The sequence below is a fragment of the Orcinus orca genome, chromosome 10, assembly GCF_937001465.1.
Source record: "Orcinus orca chromosome 10, mOrcOrc1.1, whole genome shotgun sequence".
Taxonomy (NCBI): Eukaryota; Metazoa; Chordata; class Mammalia; order Artiodactyla; family Delphinidae; genus Orcinus; species Orcinus orca.
The window spans coordinates 83,541,722-83,563,629 of NC_064568.1; the positions used below are offsets into that span (position 1 = coordinate 83,541,722).

A 21,908-nucleotide genomic window follows, 5' to 3' on the forward strand; every position below is an offset into this window, starting at 1 on the left:
GATTTTTTCCGGAGCTTGCGGTGGGAGGGTGGGAATGTAAGTGTTAAACTTGAAAGAGAGCTAGAATCAGAAAGGGTGGAGGTGGTGTGAGAATCATCATTACAGAGATTCATACTTTGTGAAGGTATTTTAATGTGTGGTTAGTTTCTGTGTCCAATAATAGTAACAACAGTAACAATAATAAATATTTAAGAGGTTAGTTAAGAACTGAACACAAGCCTCGTTTTATTGAAGAATGGGATCTGGCTAGACTGCCCTCAGGCAAGTCCTGAGTAAAAGAACCGGCAGGATGTGTCTGGGTCACAGAGATTCCACTGGCTTTAAACCTTTCCTTCAGCCCCATCAGCACTGATTAGACACATGAAACGCAGGCTTCTGGGTGGGTGGCGCACTTAATTAGGACATTCTCTGTGAGAAAGAGAAACGAGCGGAAAGGAAGGTGACCTGGGTCCACCCAGGGCTGGATGAAGAGGCCCTAAGGTCTGTAAAGGTGGAAGTACCTCCATGTGTAAGCCCCAATAAAAACAGGCAACTGAAAAAATTAGTGCAAACTCCACAAAATTCTGCTTTTTCCCATGACGGTTATTCTGAAGCTTTAAACAGTTTTTAGATTTTTTTCCTCTTAAAAACCTACTGGCTCCCCAGCTTTGCTGGTGTCCTGGGCACAGCCTCGCCTGCCTCTGGTTCTCCACTCGGAGGTGCACAGAAGGCGGGAGCGTCAGCAGAGGGGACCAGGAACGTCAGGGAGTTGAAGGACATAAGATAAATAAAGTGAAAGAATTACAAAGCCACAGGGACGGAGATCCTGTGTCCTCCCGCAGTCTTGGGCACGACGACTCGCCCAGGGGTTGGAGCTGGATCCCCGGGCGCTGCTCCGCACTTCGGAGGCTCAGCCTCAGCCTTTCAAAGTAAGGCAAGAACCTTTTTTCCAGACAGCGAAGAAAGGATAGACTTTGCCGGAGAAGGAGGCGGTGAAGGTGAAGATGGGCTCCTGGGTCTCGGCGTTGAGCAGGGCCAAGTGCCCCGCCTCGTAGTCCAGGTAGACGCCCACGAGGCGCGGGATCTCGCTCAGCGGCAGGTCGGTGCCCGGCGAGGTGCTGGCCCAGCACTGCTGGTGGGAGAGGATCACCGCCCAGACGCCCTCCTCGGCGCTCAGACCCTGCTTCCCTTTCCTCCTCCCCTCCTCCCCGACCACCCCCACCGTGCAGCCGCCGCCGTCCCCCAGCTGCACCTCCACCTGCCAGCGGTGGCGCCCCGACGAGAAGCTGGGGGAGCCCAGCACCACCGGGAGACCCTCGAAGGGCAGGCGGCTGTCGGGCAGGTTCTGCTTCCGCCGGGTGTACTTCACAGACTTCCTGTCCTCGGAGAGGACCAGGCTCTGGCTGGCGGTCTGAGGGTCCAGAGTGACAACCCCTGTTGGGAGGAAGGCGTGGCCATCAACAGAGCTGGCAGCACAAAAAATGCCCCTAGAGCACGTGTGCTGTGAGTGCGAGGCAGAAGGAGCACCGGCCTTGTGCAGCCTGACATTGTCCCGGCTTCTCAGAACCTCAGTTCCCCCTTTTGTTCCAGGAGGCAGAAGATGACAGCTCTACCTGACCCGCAAGTGGTGCTGTGCTATAAGGCTTTGCTTCTCAAAGTGAGGTCCATGGACCAGGGGCATCCGCTGTTGCTGGGAGCTTGTTAGAAATGCAGAATCTTGGGTCCCATCCCAGGCCTAGTGAATCAGAATCCACATTTTAACAAGATCCCCAGGTGAGTTTTCTGCACATTAATTTGAGAAGCAGAATGAGATGATGTTTTGGGAATAGTTTCTAAATTAAGCACCAATTTAAAAGTAAATGCTATTTTAAAAATTGTTCAGTATTTGTCCAAGTCAATAAAGAGTCCAGCACAATGCTGGACAAAAAAAAACAAGCGCTTGATAAATATTTTTGAATAAATAATATCTATACAAGTAACTAATATTAATTGAGCACTTACTATGTGCCAGGTTTCATACTAAGCTTTTTGCATACATGAATTCATTTATCTTCAGCTACTTGTGGGGTGGTACTATTATATTTTCTATTTTATAGATAAAGAAACTGGGACAAAGGGGCTTAATGACTTGTTAGTGTCTCATAACGAGCAAAGAGAACCCAAGCAATCGGGCTCCAGAGTTCATATCTTTAATTGCTCTGTTTGCTGCCTTGGATTGAAAGGATGAATTCACAAACGGATAAAGGAAAGAATGGCTCCCGAAGCCCCCAAGTGTTTACCTGTATCTGTTTCCAGATGATGCACCAAGTTTTCTGAGGGAAGCAAAAATAGAAAGATCTGTGACTTATTATTTCTTATAGGCACCCAAAAGGGTGGTGTGGTCTGGGAACAATGTGACATCAGGGGTAGAAGAAGGCTCGGCTTCTGCTATGAAAGAGATGTAGTCCTCACCTTCCTGCCTCTCAGTGCAGTGCCCGTCCTTGGGGAGAGGAGATGCTCGAGGGAATGGTCTCCCTGGGCAGAGGGGGATCACTAAAGGAGGGCCTAAGAGATGGAAGATGTCTTGAGCCAGGTTTGGAAGGTGGGGAAAGATGGAGCTGGATGGAAGGCAGATGGGCAACTGATGGGAATGGGGAGAGCTGCTGCCCCTTCCTGTTTACCTGAGAACGCCCTCATCATCTCTGGGAGGGTGAGTATTTTCCTGTGGAGATCGCGGATCTTTTCGACAAGGTCAGGAGAAATGGCCTCTGGACTCACAAAAGTCTTCATCTCATACCTGCAGACAAATTGGTAACCAGTTAGGTTCTAATTCCAAAAATAATGTTTGGGTCATCCAGACCCAATGAGGCTAAAATCAGACTAAAGAATCTTGGCATCTGTGGTGAATAATTAGATTGAGTATCATCCCTTTATCTTTGCTGGAAATGTGTAGCAACTAAAGCAAGAGCATTTCCGCTGGACCTAAGAGGAGCACATGGTAACCACTCCTCAAGAGTTAGAGGTAGGTGCTTTAAGAGAATGGACCTGTGGGGACCAAAAGGGAAGAGATCATTAGCCTCTAGAGGGCGGTACAGTACCATTTGAAAAACAGCCTTACACAGTCTTTCTAATTTGTTGTGCTGTTCAGTACAAAGGGAAAGAGATTGTGCAGGGATGAAAAAAGGAGATGAAAGAAATCCTATACTGCAGTGAAAAAGCCCTCAATTCTGGTTCCAGCTCAGTCTTTGCTTGTCAGTCTCTGTGTGACCTGGAGCAAGCACTTCACCTCTAGGTTTTAATTTCTTCACCCGACCAGAAGACCTTGAAGGCCCTTCTAGATCTAAATCTCTGACACTCTTTGAAAGTATGTTTAGAGAACTTCCTGATTCATGGACAGCTGAGTTCAGCCCCCCTACACATACATGCGCACACAGTACATGAGAAGTCTTCCCTAGCTGCTGTGTCTCTGCTCAGCCCACGGCAGACTGCTGATGCTTAGAAAGGAACGGAGCCCTGCTATTAGTAATGCCTCTCAGCTGCTGGTTGCTGTCCTTTTATTGCAGCATTTGAAATTTTGAAGAAATGGGAAAGTTGAGTGGGAAAAATGATTGAAAGAACAGACTGGTCTTCCCAAGTTTTGTGCTTATCATATTCTATACAAAATATTTCCCCTTAGGCTATTTTTTTATTTATTATTTTTTTAGACTGACATTTTAAACGGTGTTAAATACTGACTTAAGCACTAATAATTTTAGGGATTAAATAAAATGTTCCTGGATCAGCCTAACATAATTATTATTTATAACTTCACTTCTCAGGGAAAAAAGTGCGTCCCCAATACCAAACAATCAGTTTTAAAAGGAACCTTAGAATACAAACCTTAGTAAATTGGGGCTGTTTATGTATGAGTGGATGAGAGAGTGTATCTGTCGGAGTGCTTTTGCTTTTCTGAGTAGCCACCTGTGGGGGCGGGGTGGGGGGAGTCAGTGAGTGCCCCTCCCCCTTCGGTCTCAAGGTCAAGTGTAAAGCAGGTGGGACTGGGCAGTGGGCCCTACCTGCTCTGGTTGACTCTGACATCCTACAAAAGAAAAAGATACACTTAGTTTCCATACATCCTCCCCATCAGGGATTCTGTACATCCTTTCTTCCTTAGCATATCAGCTCAAAACTCTCCTCCAGAGAGGTGATCTTTCTAATTACCTACTCATCAGACTGTTCATTTACATCATGCTTCCGTACTAATGTGGGACTGTGTTGTCAGTTCATTTGAGCTGCTTTCTCTGTCTCAGCCTCATCCTAGGAGTGTGTTCTGCCTCCAAGAATTAGGAGATGGTGGTTAGCAGGGACCAGGCCTTCAGTTATCAGCCAGACCTGATGTGAAACAGGATTATATAATGATAATCACAACAGGCACTGTTTACTGAGTCCTTTCAGTGAAGCAGAGACTACGCTAAACATTTTGCATGAATTTGTTTTTTCACGGTCTTTGCAACAACCCTATGAGGGAGGTGCTATGATTATCCCCATGTTTAGAGAGGTTACAAGATTTGCCAATGTCACACAGCTAGATGAGCTGACGCTCAAGCCCTTGACTACAAAGTTCACTCCAAAGCCCTTGGCATGACCATGGTGCATGACATGAGAAAGTCATCCAACCTTTTTGGGACTACATCTCCGTAACCTCTCTGGGCCGAAGGAACCCAATAACCATCAGTCCCTCTCATTAGAAGTAATCTCTGCTTCCCTTTCCTGTCTTTCTCCAGCATCTTCCAGCCCCCAGTATGGTGTCCCCTTCCTGTGGACTCCCTCTCCTTTCCCATGAGCTGGTGGGCTGTCTCTCACTTGTAGAAGCTCACTTGCTGGTTGCTGACACTTCTCCTCCAGCTCTTTGACCTGGGCTCCAAGCCGGGCGACTTCCTCAGAGAGCTTCGAGATATACTCGTCCCTCTCCTTCCAGATCTGTTGCTCCAGCTCCGTCAGCCTGGCCAGCAGGAGATGCTGATATTCCCCCAGCTCCTGCTGCAACCTCTCAAAAGCCACTTCCACCTGCTGCTTCTTGCTTTCAATCTGAGTCTACGAGGGGTAGAAAGACAGGCCTGGTTAGGGAGAAGCTCACAGAGCTGGGTTCCCAGAGGATCATCTATGAACTTGATTAAAAGGGATAAGGAGTAACTAGTTCCAAGATTCATTCTCCCAAATAATACTGTGGTACAAGGAGGTAGGTGTCACGATAAACTTACCAACGATGAGGATGATGCTCTTGTCTCACCTAGAGATTCTAATAATAATGCACATTATACTCTCAGAGCCATGTTGAACTTTTCAAACACCCTTCCACATCTGCAATACCATCCTAACCCTCCCATACCATCCCGAGAGTCAGGTGGAGATGATCTCTTAGAGAGCAATTGAAGCGAAAGGAAGCTGTGATTAGAGCATGGTGTGGCATTGTTCTTAGCCACCGAGGTCGCCATCTACAGGGCGTATTTTGATGGGAGTTGAGGGATGCTGGAGACATCTTCCTGTCCCCAAACTCTGTCTCCTTGGTCAAGGGACCAGAAATTCCCATACTGTGGATTTCCTCCCGGAAAATTTTGTAGCACGAGAGAAGAGATGGGCGGGAGGCAGATATCGCCTCACCATCAACCTACTGTCCTCGGGGTCAGACTTGTGGTCAGTACTGGAATGCAGACACTGATATACACTTTCTGGCCCCAAGCTTCCTATCTGAAGGCAATGCTTTCAGGCGGACAGACTGTAATGGGAAGAGCAATGGACTAAGGGTCAAGAGACCCAGGTTCTAGCCATTTCATTATGAGACGGCTTTGCCGTCTGACCTTGGGAGCAGCACTTTTCTGGACATCAATTTTCTGCTCTGAAAAATAATGGCTGGCAAGACGGATCCGGGATTAGAAGATGTCAGAACCACTTCCCGCTCTCATGTTCTGGGATTCCATAACCTTGACCCCAAATGCCCTTCTGCCGAGGCAGGGAGGTGAATAAGAACAGTCAGCCCGTTCTTCCCAGCTCGGCAACGGATACTAGACAACAGGCTTCCCCAGAGTCTGTTAAGAAAACCCCTAGATGGGTATTTCCAAGTGGGAGAAATGGGTAAATTGTTTTTGTTTAAATAAAGTGAATTTTAAAAACAAATAAAGTGTCAAATAACTTTATTCTGAAGTTTGACTACACAGGTAGACTTATGAAATGCATTTTTGAGCACTAAACAGAGTATGGACATAATTTTCAAATACTATTTGAAAATTATTATTTTCAAATAATAATTAAATTATTAAATTAAATTATTATTTTCAAATAATATTATTTAACACTTAATATTTCAGAAAACATTATTTAACATTGCAAGGTTTTAGGCCTAAAAAATGTGCCATTAACTTTATGAAATCCTACAGGTCATATTTTCTCAGCACTGGGAATAATAATTTTAAAAACCATCAGTTAATGTATAACCAATAAATACTACCTAGCTGTATGAAAATTGAACTTAGGATCATTTTAAATAGCTACTGCATTAGACAGAAAATCCAAACTGAGATTACTTTTACAGAGTCAAAGAAGTGCTAAGGAGGAAGCATTGAAACTAGAGACAAAAGACTAAATTCACCTAATTCTACCAAAACTACCTTAATGTTACAGGAAACAATGTATACATATGTGAAAACATCATGTTGCACACCTTAAGCATATGCATTTTTATTTCTCAATTATACCTTAATAAAACTGGAGTTGGGGGAGACAAATGCACCCTTACAAGAAAGGAGAGAAAAACAGTAATTCTGGCCATGTACATGTGTTATTCATTAGAGTGGAGGATTATCACTTCAGAAATTTGTGCAAAACATAAAAACACTTTCAAGAATTAAGAAAATAGTTACACTCTACAAATAACGACGTTATCATATGATATATGGGGGGGAGTGGTGTTCTAAATGAAGAAAATCAGGATTTCTTACAAGACACTGTTCTGTCACAAATGTCCGTGTGAAATATTTTACTCATGGATGCTAGGTGGATTTTTGATGTTTTAGAACAAAATTATATATATTCCCAAAAGTTATTTAATGCAGACAACTAAAAACTCTCAAAAGTTACAGGAATCCTTAAAACGTCCAACAGAGCTGATGGGAAAATTTGGGAACTTCTTAGGACCAGAAGTAAACAAGAGAAGGATCCAGAGGAGTGATCAGACTGAGAAGCCAGTGTTCCTTCCAGATACTGGCTGATCACATGGCCCTCACTGCTTTTTGGACCATCCACCCTGCCCGCTTGGAACAAAGAAAGAAAGGTGCTGACTGGAGACATCCCAGATGTGGGATCCCCAAATGTGAGAACCGCAAGGAAAGCTCACAAGAAAATAAGCTAACAGGATGAAGGGTCAGAAGAAATTAAACATCACCTAAACTTCAGATATTAGAAATATGTTTAAAAAAGTTTAAAGACAATGGGAATAATAGGAAAAATAATTAATTTGAAAGAGAAAAAAAAAAGAAAACTGAAAAAGCATATTTGGAAAACAACCAAATGGAAATCAAACAGTTGAAAATTAATTAAAAAGAAAAGAAAAAAAAAGAAAACCCCCAAAGGAGAAGGTGGCCAATAATGTGGCCTTTACCAGGAGCACTTGGAGCTTCCAGTCTTCCCGGCTCTTCATGTCTTCAATGTCATCTCTCTCCATTCTCAGGGCTTCCAGCCGACTCCTGAGACGGTCCTGTGGAGAGAAGAGTGGGCAGAAAGAGGCGGCTTAATTCATAATTCAACTCACAGGTATTAATTGTCTACCATGTTCCAGGCACACCGTTAAGTGTTGAGGAATTCAAAGGTGAAAAAGGCCCACCATCGGGACTTGCTGGCGGTCCAGTGGTTAGGACATGGTGCTCTAACTGCCCGGGCCCTGGGTTCGATCCCTGGTCGGGGAACTAAGATCTCACAAGCTGCACAGCACGGCCAAAAAATAAAATAAATAAACAAATAAAAATAAATAAATTAGAAAAAAAAAGACCACCTTCTAGAGATGGAGTCGGTCACAAGTGATTAAAATACAAATGGACAGGGCTTCCCTGGTGGCGCAGTGGTTGAGAATCTGCCTGCCAATGCAGGGAACACGGGTTCGAGCCCTGGTCTGGGAGGATCCCACATGCCGTGGAGCAACTAGGCCCGTGAGCCGCACTACTGAGCCTGCGCGTCTGGAGCTTGTGCTCTGCAACAAGAGAGGCCGCGACAGTGAGAGGCCCGCGCACCGCGATGAAGAGTGGCCCCCGCTCGCCACAACTAGAGAAAGCCCTTGCACAGAAACGAAGACCCAACACAGCCATAAATAAATAAATAAATAAAATTAAAAAAAAAAAAAAAGAAACTTGTTTAAAACAAAAAATACAAACGGACAAATGCAATAATCAAGGTGTGCACACAGTGAGATGGGAGCACAGTGGAGGGGACAATTCTGCCTGTAGGGACAAGGGAAATTTGTCGAAAGCAGAAACCGGTTACAGTGGGCCTTGAAAGATAAATTTCCAGTTGGGTAAGAGAGGGGGAGGAGAGTACTTAATGCTTCTGAACTGTACACTTAAAAATTGGTAAAATGGCTAAAAATAAAAAGAGTCAGGAGAGAGGAGAGCTTTCCAGGAGGAAGGAACTGCATGTGAAAAGTATTAGAAGCAGGAAAGAGTGTTAATTCAACAAACAGCAGGTACATAACGGTCAGTTTGTCTGGACACATGGTGCCCGGGCAGGGTGGCTGACAGATAAAGGCAGGATCCCGACTCCAAGTGGCCTTGAATGCCTTGCTAAAGACTTGAGATTTCTTTGGGCAGTAGGGATCCACGGAATGATTGTGAGCAGGGCAGCGACATTATGGGCTTTGTGTTTTGGGAAGTTCTGCCTCGCAGCAGATTGGAGGGTGAGGGGAAAGGTACAAATGCAGACAGGGACCTTGTTGGAGCCTCTGGGTGACAGATGGTGAGAGCCTGGATTCGGCAGTGGGGGAAATGCAGAGGGAAAGATGAGAGATATTTCTGCGGAGGCCACTTCCAGACCTGGTGACTGAGTGACAAGAGAGAGATCTGAGGGGCAGACAGGAGTGCATAATGTCCCCAAGACCAGATGGGCTGCTGTACTGCCACACCTCCCTTTCTCAAAAAGAAGAGCAGTGCTTGTTGGATGCCTTCCCCATCCCTGTCTTCCCTCTGAGCTCCAGCAGTCAGGGCCTTGCTAGACCCCATATCCAGTCTGGATCCAGGGAGACAAAGGCCACCCTGCCCATGACCTGCAGGACAGCCTGCTCTCCTTCCTTCCCTAAAGAGTGAAGCCATGGCTACAATTCTCTGTGCTCCATCACCGCAAGGTCTTCTCGGGGCTGGAGCTGAATTTCCCCAAGACGTGAAAGGTCACGCATCCAAGTGGAAGGAACCACGTCCCCCTCAGTCTGAGACTGCCCCAGGGTCCCAAGAGCCTTGGGGTCCCCTGATGTGGAGGCTGTGCCCTTCATGAAGATCCCCGCCCTATTCCCTTCACCACCTTGGGGTACTGTCCTGCCTCAAACAGCCCCAAGCTGACCCTACCTTTCTTACCCGGTAGGGCTGGATGGCATCGTCCAGGAGGCCCACAACGTGGGCCTGGTGGGAGGGACCCTCCCGGCAGAACACACAGAGGAATTTGGCATCGTTCTCGCAGAAGAAGTAGATCTTCTCACCATGCTCCTCGCAGTAAGTCTCCCCCAGAGGGCCCAGGGGCACGGGGACCAAGAGGGTCTCGGTCTGCTTCTTCTCCTTGCAGAGGGGACAGAGCAGGACCCTGCCGGAGGGCTGGGCACCCATCTGGGAGGGTGGGGGGAGACAGTGCCAGCAGAAGGTGTGTCCACAGGTGGCGATCACTGCATCCTCCAGGGGCCCTTTGCACTCAGAACAGGCGGCCCCTTTGTGGGAGGGGGTGGAGGCCATCATGGTGCCTTCCCCAGCCCGTCCACTGAGGCTTCTGTCTCAGTCCACATGAATCCTCTTTCCCTGAAATGGAGTCACTTTTATGAGTCACAGAGGGAAAGGAATGAGAGGCTGAGCGAGGGGAAGGCAGGAGTGTCTGGACAGAGGAGCCACCTGGCTCCACCTCTTGTGCTTCCCAGAGTCCTGGCCACCACCTATCAGCTGAGTGGGTCCAAACTCCAGGGCATCTCAAATTATCCAGCATTTCCCAACAGTGGCCCCGTCATCCAGTTCTCCACTCCTTCTGGTCCTTCCGGCTCCTGGGGTGGGGAGCAGAGTACGCCATGAGGTCACAGGGAGATGGGGTTTCCTGGAACCCCTCCCTTGACCACAGTGAGGTGGAGGGAATTGGGGAGGAGACGCTGCTTCCTGTCTGGCTGAGCAGGTGGGAGCCATAAACTTCTGGCTTTGAGGTGTGCACACAGCGGCAAAGTCCAGCCGGAGTGGGAGATGCTGACTTCCGGGGGACTCGGTTCGGGGGGCTCTGCTCAGATGCCGCAGGTGTGATGGTCACTCACCGGGTCCCTTCCTCCGCCCTCCTTTCCTTGTCTCATCTCCTCGACTCTGGCTGGTCTCTCCTAAACTCCTACCCCCCCACCACCTCCCAGTGCCTGTGTCCCCACTGGAGTTTGGGTAACATTGTACTTCAATTTTAGTTTTTAACTGCAGCGGGGAGAAGGCGAGAAAGCATAACACAATGTTGATATAATTTAGAAAACTCAGTTAATCAAAGAGATAAACAGGTTCAACCACGTTTATCTAAGGCTTAGTATTTTCATATTATTACATCCAATCTGAAAACAGTGCTCGGGGGCAGGAGATGATTACAGGAAAAGTAAACTGAAAGGTAAAGTGACTTCCCCAAGGTCACAGAGCTAGAAAGTTGCAAGGCTAGGGTCAATCCAAGTCTCCTGGCTTCCAGCCCGTGCCCTTCCTGAACTGCCAGCCAAGACAATGATCAAACAGCCATGGTTCTTCATCCACTCACCTTCATCTGTGGATAAAACCAAGGAAATCTCCTTCCGTTCTCCCACTGGAGGATCAGCACCCCACTGTGTTTCGCTCCCTTTCCACTCCAACTATTTTGTACATCACCTCCCCTCTGCCCCAAAGAGTGCAGCCCCTGGAGCTGCACTGTCCAGCACAAGAGCCTCCAACTGCACGAGGTTGCTGAGCACTGAGATGTGGCTGGTCCCGTATGTGTAAAATATGCCCCTTCTTAAAGACTTAACACCAAATAAAAAGGGTGTAAAATGTCTCATGACTAATTTTTTCTGATTACATATTGATACTACTTGGGGCTAAATAAAATATTAGTTAATTTCACTTTTTGCTTTTGAAAATATGGCTACTGGGAATCTTTTATTTGTACACGTGGCTCACATTGTATTTCTGTTGGACAGCACGGCTCGGAGACTCACAGATCTGAGTGTAAATTATGGCCTCCCACCTCCCTACCTGTGTGCCTTGAGCAAGCTAAGTAACCTGGCTGAGCCCAGCTAATATCTTAATAGCACCAAGGTTACAGAGCAGATAGGAGGAATAAATAAGATCGTATGTTTACATCGCTTATGTTAGTGTGAGGAACATGGCCATCGTAAATAAATGATGGCCGCCGTTATCTTTCTTTCTCCTCCCCCAGACAGAGTACATTCCAACCCCTTTGGAAGCCTATGGCAGGCCGGTTGTGAAGCTGCTTGTGCCCTGTCTCACCACCCCTGCCCTGGGCACAGCGCCTTATCTGGGTCCCCACACTCCCCTGGGTTGGCTGATACCTCCAATCTCCCTGGAGACAGCTGGTCATACTGCAGGGAGGCTGGGGTGGCATTACTGCTCTGTGACCCAGTCTCCCTCCTGCTCCCAAAAGAAGAACAGTCTCTTCCAATTGTGGATGGTTAAGATACGACCACTTTCCTTCTACTGCGAGTGTCTCTGGATGGACAGGAAAGAGCAGGAACCCCCAGGTCATGGGCACCAGTCCAGAGAGTAACTGAGGTCATCTCTGGAATGCTGTGACTGCTTCTTCTGCCCCTCCTCTGCTATTTCTCTGTTTCTGCTGTTGGAGGGTGTGTGTCTGTTCTTTTGGGAGGGGGACAGCAGAACCCTGGCTGCCAGAGATGCAAGTGGGTACCTTGCCCTGTGCACACACGTATGTGTGTGTGACCATGAGGGTGTCACTGGGTATGTAAGATGCCCCTGTGTCTGGCCATGTGCACATGTAGGTGTGTGAGTGTGAGGTGTGTGTCCTCATTGTTCTCCCAGCCCTTCTCCCCAAGCTAAGCAGAGAGGGTGACCTTGAAGAGGTCACAAGCGCAGCAGCACTATGGCTTCGGCTGCCTCTGTGACCAGCCTGGCAGATGAGGTCAACTGCCCCATCTGCCAAGGGACCCTCAGGGAGCCGGTCACCATTGACTGTGGCCACAACTTCTGCCGCATCTGCCTCACCCGCTACCTTGAGATCCCCAGCCCGGACCCCGAGGAGCCCCCAACCTGCCCACTCTGCAAGGAGCCTTTCCGCCCAGGGAGCTTCCGGCCCAATTGGCAGCTGGCCAGCGTGGTGGAGAACATTGAGCGTCTCAAGCTGGTGTCCCGGCTGGACATAGAAGAGGAGGACATCTGCCCCGAGCACGGGGAGAAAGTCTACTTCTTCTGCGAGGATGATGAGATGCAGCTGTGCGTGGTGTGCCGGGAGGCCTGGGAGCACCGTGCCCACACTGTGCGCTTCCTGGAGGACGCGGCTGGGCCCTACAGGGTAGGAAAGGGGAAACTGAGAGGTTCCCAGGGTGGGTCTGGGATTGGACTGGACTGAAAGAATCAGAGTAGAGTTGTGGATTATTTGGGCCACTCTGAAACTTAATTCCATCTCCCTGCTTCTGTTGTTACCCAGGCAATAGACCCAGGCATGGAAGATCATGTGTTTGTGTTTTAAGTATGCCCTATGTTGTTTACTTATGGCCAATACATAATAATAGCTCAATAAATACATGTTGAATGAATGAGTCACCAAAACATGAACGTATGTGTCTGAACCATGGATCAGTCAGGTGTGTCTGAGGATGTCTGGGTTTGCACTTGAGGAAATGATTGCACAGTGTGTATGTGTATTAATGTTTGCACGTTTACCAGCGTGTGCAGTGTGTTTGGGGGGATCTGACTACTTGGGTGTGTATGTGTAACTGACTGCTCGTGTTTGTAGGTAAATTAGTGTTTACATATATGCAGGTTGGGTAAATATATATGGTGTATAATTTTATCTGTCATTAAATGAGTGTGTACTGGTGTTAGCTGTTTATGCATTGTGTTTTATTACAAATGGGAGTCTATGTATATGTGTCAATTAGTTAATTAGCATGTATTGTTAAGAGTTCTAAATATATTTTGCAATGTGCTTATATGGACATTTATGTGTGTATACCTGTTCTTTATTCTACAGCAAGCAATTTTTGTTGTTGTTGTTTGTTTGTTTTGGTGGGGGGGTTGGCCACACCTTGTGGCATGCAAGATCTTAGTTCCCCAACCAGGGATCGAACCTGTGCCCCCAGCAGTGGAAGCTTGAAATCTTAACGACTGGACCATCAGGGAAGTCCCCTAGAGCAAGCAATTTTTAAAACAATTCATTGGTTATTTTTTGCATTATCCAAGTTTCTTGTTCCCTCCGGAATCATACCCAGAAAGTTGATTCCATTTATAAGAGAGCTTGTTTGGATGTGTTCTGTTTGGGATATGTGAGAAAGTTGGGATAATTTCGAAGAAGGGCGTATCAAGCTCAGGACAGAGCCTCGATACCATTCATTAAGGCAAAAGAAGTTAGGGTGTTTAGCCTGAAGACAGGAAGGCTCAGGTGAGAACACAGAGTCATAGCTTATGATGGCACAGAGCTAAAAGCGGAAAGCCCTAATCAAAATTCTTGGAGGACAAAACAAGAGGAAGAAGACCCAAAGAGAGTAAGCTGTCAAGGACCATAACGGCCCAGGCTTGTCAGCTAAGAGAACGACTCCTTCCCTTGGGTCATTCCATTCCTGGAGGCAGAGATGACATCTCTTAACAAATCATTGTTTCCGTCTTAAATATTTTTAAAAAATTAATTGAAGTATAGTTGATTTACAATGTTGTGTTAGTTTCTAGAGTACAGCAAAGTGATTCATATTTTTCAGATTCTTTTCCATTATAGTTTATTACAAGATATTGAATTTAGGGCTTCCCTGGTGGCGCAGTGGTTGAGAGTCCGCCTGCCGATGCAGGGTACACGGGTTCGTGCCCCAGTCTGGGAAGATCCCACATGCCGCGGAGCAGCTGGGCACGTGAGCCATGGCCACTGAACCTGCGCGTCCGGAGCCTGTGCTCCGCAACAGGAGAGGCCGCGGCAGTGAGAGGCCCGCGTACCACAGAAAAAAAAAAAAAAGATACTGAATTTAGTTCCCTGTTCTGTACAGTAGGTCCTTGTTGTTTATCTATTTTATATATAGTAGTTTGTATCTTCTAATCCCAAACTACTAATTTATCCCTGCCCCCATCTTAAATATTTTATGCTCCTTCTTCCCAGGAACAAATACAGAAGTGTCTTGAGTGTCTAAGAAAGGAGAGAGAGGAGATTCAAGGAATTCAGTCAAGAGAAAATCGAAGGATGCAAGTCCTCCTGGTAAGTCATCATCCCTTGCCTTGTCCTCTTCCCTTCCTCAGGGTCCAGTGCCTTTCTGAAACCAAGGCAACATAGCATAGAGGGCTCTGAAGTCATTCTGCGTTTTTTTTTTATTATTTATTTATTTTTGGCTGCATTGGGTCTTCGTTGCTGTGCATGCAGGCTTTCTCTAGTTGTGGTGAGCAGGGGCTACTCTTCATTGTGGTGCGTGGGCTTCTCATTGCGGTGGTTTCTCTTGTTGCGGAGCATGGGCTCTAGGCTCATGGGCTTCAGCAGCTGTGGCACGCAGGCTTCACTAGTTGTGGCTCATGGGCTCTAGAGCGCAGGCTCAGTAGTTGTGGCACACGGATCTTCCCGGAACAGGGCTTGAACCCTTGCCCCCTGCATTGGCAGGCGGATTCTTAACCACTGCGCCACCACGGAAGCCCCATTCTGAGTGTGAATCCTGAAATGAATTAGCTCTATGACCTCAAACAGCTCTCTATGCTCAGTTTATTTTTCTGTGAAGTGGAGATTAAAAATTATCACTATCGGGCGTCCCTGGTGGCGCAGTGGTTGAGAGTCCGCCTGCCGATGCAGGGGACACGGGTTCATGCCCCGGTCTGGGAAGATCCCACATGCCGCGGAGCAGCTGGACCCGTGAGCCATGGCCACTGGGCCTGCGCATCCGGAGCCTGTGCTCCGCAACGGGAGAGGCTACAACAGTGAGACGCCCGCGTACCGCAAAAAAAAAAAAAAAAAAAAAATCATCACTATCTCACTGAATTGCTGTAAGGACAGTAATGAACCTTAGTGCCCCGCACATTGTGTGCACTTTGTAAATGGCAGGAGGTGGGGTGTCCTCACCACCTCCCGTACACCTCCTCCTGGAAATGGCATGGCAGGTGACCTGGGGAGTGGGGGGCTCTGACTTTACCACCAAACCTTGGAGAATGTGGATCTGGAGGGAGACGGGAGTGAATTAAGGAAAAAGAAGGAAAAGGAAGTGGAGGAAGAGGAGGAATAACTTCCTGCCCTCTCCTCCTGCCCCCTCAGACTCAGGTGGCCACCAAGAAACAAAAAGTGATTTCTGAGTTTGCACATCTGAGCCAGTTCCTGGAGGAACAGCAGAGCATCCTCTTAGCCCAGTTGGAGAGGCTGGATGGGGACATCTTAAAGCATCGGGATGAGTTTGATGTCCTGGTCACTGGGGAAATCTGCCGGTTTAGCACCCTCATTGAAGAACTGGAGGAGAAGAAGGAGAGGCCAGCAAGGGAGCTCCTGATGGTGAGATCTGAGCCCCGCCCCCATCCACCTGTGCTCATCTATGATTTGTTGCATCTTTACCTGTCTAAGCCATCTCTTCTTCACTCACACATCCTTGTATCCCAAGTGGAAGAGGGGTCACAGGACCAGAAGTTCTGAATTCTAAGAGTCCTTGCTTCCCCAAGAGTTCCCTGGTTGCTTTGCTCTCTGGTCTTGGTCTCTTCATCCTATCCATCAAATAGGGAGATACTTTATTTATTTATCTCAAAAGTACTTTATTTGTGAGGATCCAACAGTAAAATGCAAGTGAAATTAGCACTCTGAGAAGCATCAAGCACTATGCGAACAAATGTCAGGTGCTATTTCCGAGGCAAACTATTCTCTGTGTCACCGCCCACCAGCAGGAAGTTCTTCTTGTTCTGTTTCTCTTCCTCACACTGGAGGAGAGATACTGGGGTCCCAATTAGGCATCAGAAAGGCAGCATGATTTAGGTGGACGCGTTGGGGACTGAGAAGCTGGAGACATTGGGATGGGACTTGCGTTTGCCTCTAAGGGGCAGGTCACTTCACTGTCTGGATCTTATAAAATGAAGGGGTTGGGCTCTAAGATCCCTGAAGCCTCGTAAACCTGAAAACGCTGTGACTCCATGGATCTGGTGTCCTTTTTCTATCTAGGGCTGAGAATACGGTATTTTGTCTTTTCTTGTGGGAGGGAGAAATGGAAACTGAATCCCTGCTTTCTCTCTCTTTCTCCTAGGATATCAGAAGCACTCTAATAAGGTAAGATTTTCTCTTCTCTTTTCCCACATACATAAACATACACGCACCACATACTGGTTATTACCACACAAATATACATTCTCACATTAAGGATAATAGCTCACATGTAAACTTTCACATACTCAAATGCATTCCCATGTACAGCCAGCTGTAGATACACACCCCTGCATGACACTGCCCAAGAGGGGACAGTGTGGGGAGGGAGTGGATCCATCCCAGAGGAATCACGTCTGTCCATGGGAACTGGCACCTCCAAGACAATAGGAAGGTGACCAGCTGAGTCTGGAGGCATCATTAAGAAGGATAATTCCCAGACCCCACCATTTCTGTGCCCCTAGATGTGAAACCAGAAGGTGCCGGAAACCAGAGGCTGTATCCCCTGAGCTGGGTCAGAGGATTCGGGACTTCCCCCAGCAGGCCCTCCCGCTGCGAAAGGAGATGAAGATGTTTCTGGGTAAGCGGACCCCACGAAGCACAGGTGGCTGTGAAGCCTGGATTTAGGAATGGCCTCCATGCCCCACTGCCCGACGTTTGTGTGACCTTTGACAAGGCTTGCACTCTCCCAGTGCCTTGGTTTCCTTATTTGCAGATCTTTATAAAATCTGCTTATCAGGATGTGACAATGAAGTGAGATAATAAAGGTGAGGATTTCTGGAAAAAAATGTAACTGGTTTGAAAAATAATGAAATAGATCTAACCGCTTGCCATGAAGTGATATATAAGATAATGATGAACAAAATCTGTCATTGTCAGTAATTTTAAAAATCCATAAAAATCCACAATCTGTCATTGTCAGTAATTTTAAAAATCCACATTTGTAATACATGATAAGTTTTTGATGATGAACATTGTTAATTAATAACCAGCAAGGGTATTTCTCTGTGCCCTGTGGTAGCTGACTTCCCTCCCTCCTCTTTTCCTTGGCTTCCCCGCCCCTGTTAGTTTGGTCCTTCCTCAGAGTTGAATTGCCCCTGTGGGGACCATGACCCCGTTTTCCGGGACAGGGAGTGGTGGTAGGAGAGGGTGTGGAGAGTTTGAAATGAGAGTCAGGAATGTGGCTGGCTCCTCGCCAACACTTCCCTCTCCTCCTACGTGACATCACGAATGATGCCACCTAGTTCTAAATGACCCACCCACAAAAATGTCACCTTAGAAGAGCTTTCCCCCAAGTCCACTTCCTACAAGTAAATGGCCTGGCAGTGAAGGAAATTTTACTCTAATCAAAGGCTGACCTTTGACTATCCCCAAAATTATTTCCAAGCAGAACGAGAAATAAATTAACCCACTTATCTGTTCATTAAGTCAATGTTTCTTGAGCATTTACTGTGTCCTAGGCTCTGTGCAAGGCACTGGTCGCTGCCCGCTCAGAGCTAGGCAGTGCGGCTCAAAGTGGGGCTCCCAGCCAGCAGCATCAGCATCCCCTGGTAACTTGCCAGAAATGCGAATCTCAGCCCCACCCCGGGCCACCTGAATCAAAAACATGTGTGTTTTAGCAAGTGTTCTGGGGACTCCGATGCAAGTTCAAGTTCAGAACCACTGGTCTAGAGGATTCCAGCTTCCATTCCTCTCTTTGTCTCTTCCCTTTTGGGGTCTCAGTTTTCTCATCATTAAATGTTCTATGGTTCGGTAAGACTAATGAAATCGCATCCTGTTTTATTTCCTCTTTACAGAAAAACTCTGCTTTGAGTTGGATTATGAGCCAGGTAAGCAGCCTCTGTCAGGATGGGAGGGAGTGAGGATTCTAATCTTGAAATGGGCAGATAATTTTGCAGGGTTCTACACTGGGCACTGTAATAGTCAAATACATATATATCACATATATAAATGTACATATACACATAATGTCACACGTGACACTGATATGTGTCACTGCCTTTGTAATGCTTGTGGGAGAACCATGAAGAAGGGACAGGCACACACACATACCACATCCCTGGCAGGAAGCTCATGTTCTGATCTGCACGTGATGATGGGATAGAAAGATTAAATCAGGATGGGACAAGGTCTATCGGGAAGGGCTTCCTGGATGAGTGGAATTTGATCTGGGTTTAGAATCACATTCTTAGAATTGTCAGGAACCCCTACTCTCTCTCAGGTGTTATTATATTTCATAGATGATAGGAGTGCAGCCTGCAGGTAGGAAAGGAATGAAGAATGGACCCCACTCAAGGGCACTGTTCCCAGTCTATCAGCCGAAGACCCTGGGAAGTCACAGAGCTCTTGGCAGGGATCCTAACTCATGGACATATCTGAATTTATGAATTTGTCCCAATTTATGGATACTAAAAGTAACACTATGCAGGGGTCCGCAGAAGTGTTTTTGTTAAAAGGTGATCCTCAGACTCTGCCTGATTTTGGAATTACTGAGGCAGAATGAATAACCCGTGGGTGAGCCAGAGAGTCTGGGTGGAGTGAAGACTGTATAAATGACTCATAAGTGCCCAGGGAGTGATCATGAAGTTTGGACTGAGGGAAGAATATTTCCACCCTCCGAGATACAGGAGGGGGAGGACGTGATGTGTCAGCAGCAGGAGATCAGAGCAGGCATGCACAGCTTTGGGAGTCGGCCAGTTTGCAGGGAGAAGTGGTGCTTTCCAGGGGAAGACACAGAACCAGATGAGAGCCCGGATGTCCGAACTAACGAACTAACCAACACATCCTCTGAAGCAGGCATTAACAAGCACAGGAATCAGTTGCGGATCTTGCTAAAATGCAGATTCCATCTCAGGTGGTTTGGGGTGGAACCTGAGAGTCTGTTACTAACAGGTTTCCAGGTGATACCCATACTGCTGGTCTTTGTAGGCACTATATACTTTGTTGGTAGTAACGCTAACGCGGGTGTCAAGGGGAGTATTTAGGCCTTTCCTGAAGGTGATAGCATGTCTGCTGACATCTGTGGCCCTTTTGGTTTTCCCCACAGCTCACATCTCTCTAGACCCCTGGACTTCCCACCCGAAGCTCCTCTTGTCTGAGGACCACCAGCAGGCTCGCTTCTCCTATAAATGGCAGAAGTCACCAGACAGCCCCCAGCGTTTCGACCGGGCCACCTGTGTCCTGGCCCATGGTGGCTTCACTGGGGGGAGACACACGTGGGTGGTGAGTGTGGACTTGGCTCCTGGGGGCAGCTGCACCCTGGGTGTGGTCAGTAAGGACATCCGGCGGAAGGGGGAGCTTCGGCTGCGGCCAGAGGAGGGGGTGTGGGCGGTGAGACTGGCTTGGGGCTTCGTCTCGGCCCTGGGCTCCTTCCCCACCCGCCTGGCCCTGGAGGAGCAGCCCCAGCAGGTGCGTGTGTCTGTTGACTACGAGGTGGGCTGGGTGACCTTTGCCAATGCCGTCACTCAGGAACCCATCTACACCTTCACTGCCTCCTTCACCCAGAAGATCTTTCCCTTCTTTGGGCTCTGGGGACGAGGGTCCAAGTTCTCCCTGAGCTCCCTAGAGGGTGCAGCTAACCTCCCCTAAGCACAGGGTCCAAAGAGAGGACCCAAGGACTTGACCCTGGCTGGGTCACCTGTAAGATTCAGAACAGTAGTCACTGCTTTAGATGATGTGATAGAGTCGGGACTTTGGCAAGGGACAGGTGGGATGACCTTCAGTCTGCTGATCAAGCCCTTGCCTCAATGACCAGTGGGTGGGACTCAGACTACTGCCAGCCCTCCTCACCACCATCCCCACCAGGCACAGAAGTAGCTGTGTAGAGGAAGGAATACTGGATTTGGGGCCAGAAGACTTGGGTTCTAGATCCAGCCTTGTAATCAACGAATTATATGATCTTAAACTAGGCATCTCACCTCTCTTCATCTTGTTTTCTCCCCCCAAAATATTAGAGTTCATTTACTCATATCCTTAAGAAATATTTATTGTGTGCTAATTATGAGCCAAGCAGTATGGTAGCCACTGGTGATATGAAAAGAAAAAGAAAAAAAATTTTGTCCTGTATCTAAAGGAGCTCAAGAGAAGAGACAGAGACATAAGGAGGAAATGACAGCACAGTGTGATGGGCGCTGTGATAGGGAGTCTAACCTGGATACTAGGGAAGCCAAGAGGAGGGGCATAACCCACCTTGGAGGTAACAGGAGGTGAGTTGGAGAGGGCTTTCTGGAAAGGATGAGTCTAAAAGATGAGTATAATGAAAGACGAAAGGAGGGGAATAAGCCTCTTAGGAAGAAGAGACAGCAGAGAACTAGCTGGATGATCTGTGACCCCTGGGACGCTGGGTCACCTCCACTGTCCTCACAAACAGATGTGCTGCCACCCCCACTCTTGACACCACTCAATGCCTCCTTCTGGCTGAGATGAAAATTCAGGGCCTTGGTGGGAAGGGCACAGGGGAAGTATCGCTATAAGCCACAACCCAAGGACCACACTCAACCCCTGGGGAAAAGCGTCTTCCTGATCACCATCTGAGGTTGAGAAGTGAGACGAAAGGAATGAGATGGTGGAAAGGACTGAGTCTCAAATAGCTCAGCTCTGGGAGCAGAAATAGCACCATCGTAAGCTCTGTGCTGGGTAAAGAATCCCAGGTGGAGGCAGGGGGTGAACTGCATGACCTGTGACTTTTAGCCCAAAGCACTGGGACTGCTCTAGGGCTGGACAAAAAGTACCATCTGAGGGATGGGGCAGAAGAAGGGAGAAAATTAGGGATTTGTAGATGTGTGGATTTGGGTGGTGAGCCGCGGGGGAGCAGGTTGCATTTGCAGAAGCTGTGGCCACGGGTGGTGTGAAGAAGTTGATTATCCGTGACTCCAGAAATCCCCCTGCCTGGTGTGATTCTGGGACAGGAACAAGCACTAGCACGTGGCTGCCTAGAATTTGTAAAATGACTTCCCTCGTCCCAAGGAATTTAAAATCCTATGCATAATAAAAGCATTGTCTTAACATATTTTATTTTCTAGTTCTTATTGGAGGTGTCATTTATTCTGCTTAAACATACCCTTTACTGTCAATCTTTTTAATACTATGTCTGTTGAATCTGCTTGGATGTAAACTAAAATGTTCTATCATCTCCCCACTGAGGTCCCTGGGAGGAGCAAACCATCCGGGTGCAACCTCTAGGGGGTGAGCACAATGTATTGAGGCCCAGGGTTTGAGGTCACCACAAAAGTTCTGCTGTTCATCCTCAGTTTAGCAGGTAGAAAAGACGTGGAGACCAGGAGCCAAGGATCGGAGGGAGGTTCAGTTGCTTTCCCTGGGAGTGTTCAGTATTTCATACAAAACGTATATTTTAAAAAAGACACACACAAGTCCCTAAATAATGCTAAAACATACCCAAAGCCCCCAGACTTGGGATT

At 47.6% G+C, this 21,908-nt stretch overlaps 2 protein-coding genes across 2 annotated transcripts; one reads left to right on the forward strand and one right to left on the reverse strand.

Moving 5' to 3' along the window:
• Positions 1-92: 92 nt before the first annotated feature.
• On the reverse strand, positions 93-9,943 carry TRIM15 (tripartite motif containing 15). The gene is made up of 7 exons (XM_004286077.3): positions 9,546-9,943; positions 7,592-7,687; positions 4,801-5,031; positions 4,014-4,036; positions 2,640-2,755; positions 2,259-2,291; positions 93-1,413 (listed from the first exon to the last, which is right to left on the reverse strand). The coding sequence occupies exons 1-7, from the start codon at positions 9,915-9,917 to the stop codon at positions 896-898; spliced, it is 1,389 nt and encodes a 462-aa protein (XP_004286125.2). The 5' UTR covers positions 9,918-9,943; the 3' UTR covers positions 93-895.
• A 1,818-nt stretch (positions 9,944-11,761) lies between these two features.
• On the forward strand, positions 11,762-21,499 carry LOC101277329 (tripartite motif-containing protein 10). The gene is made up of 7 exons (XM_033417075.2): positions 11,762-12,705; positions 14,497-14,592; positions 15,628-15,858; positions 16,595-16,617; positions 16,956-17,071; positions 18,288-18,320; positions 19,538-21,499. Exons 1-7 carry the CDS (start codon positions 12,277-12,279, stop codon positions 20,077-20,079), a joined length of 1,470 nt encoding a protein of 489 aa, XP_033272966.1. The 5' UTR covers positions 11,762-12,276; the 3' UTR covers positions 20,080-21,499.
• The last annotated feature ends 409 nt before the right edge of the window (positions 21,500-21,908 follow it).

Coding starts and splice junctions, on each gene's coding strand:
- TRIM15 (XM_004286077.3), bottom strand. CDS start 9,917: ATGATGGCCTCCACCCCCTCCCACAAAGGGGCCGCCTGTTCTGAGTGC. Junction 2,756..4,013: donor GTCAGAGTCAACCAGAGCAG/GTAGGGCCCACT, acceptor ATTTGTCTGCAG/GTATGAGATGAAGACTTTTG. Junction 1,414..2,258: donor TCATCTGGAAACAGATACAG/GTAAACACTTGG, acceptor TCCTCCCAACAG/GGGTTGTCACTCTGGACCCT.
- LOC101277329 (XM_033417075.2), top strand. CDS start 12,277: ATGGCTTCGGCTGCCTCTGTGACCAGCCTGGCAGATGAGGTCAACTGC. Junction 12,706..14,496: donor ACGCGGCTGGGCCCTACAGG/GTAGGAAAGGGG, acceptor CCTTCTTCCCAG/GAACAAATACAGAAGTGTCT. Junction 15,859..16,594: donor CAGCAAGGGAGCTCCTGATG/GTGAGATCTGAG, acceptor TCTTTCTCCTAG/GATATCAGAAGCACTCTAAT.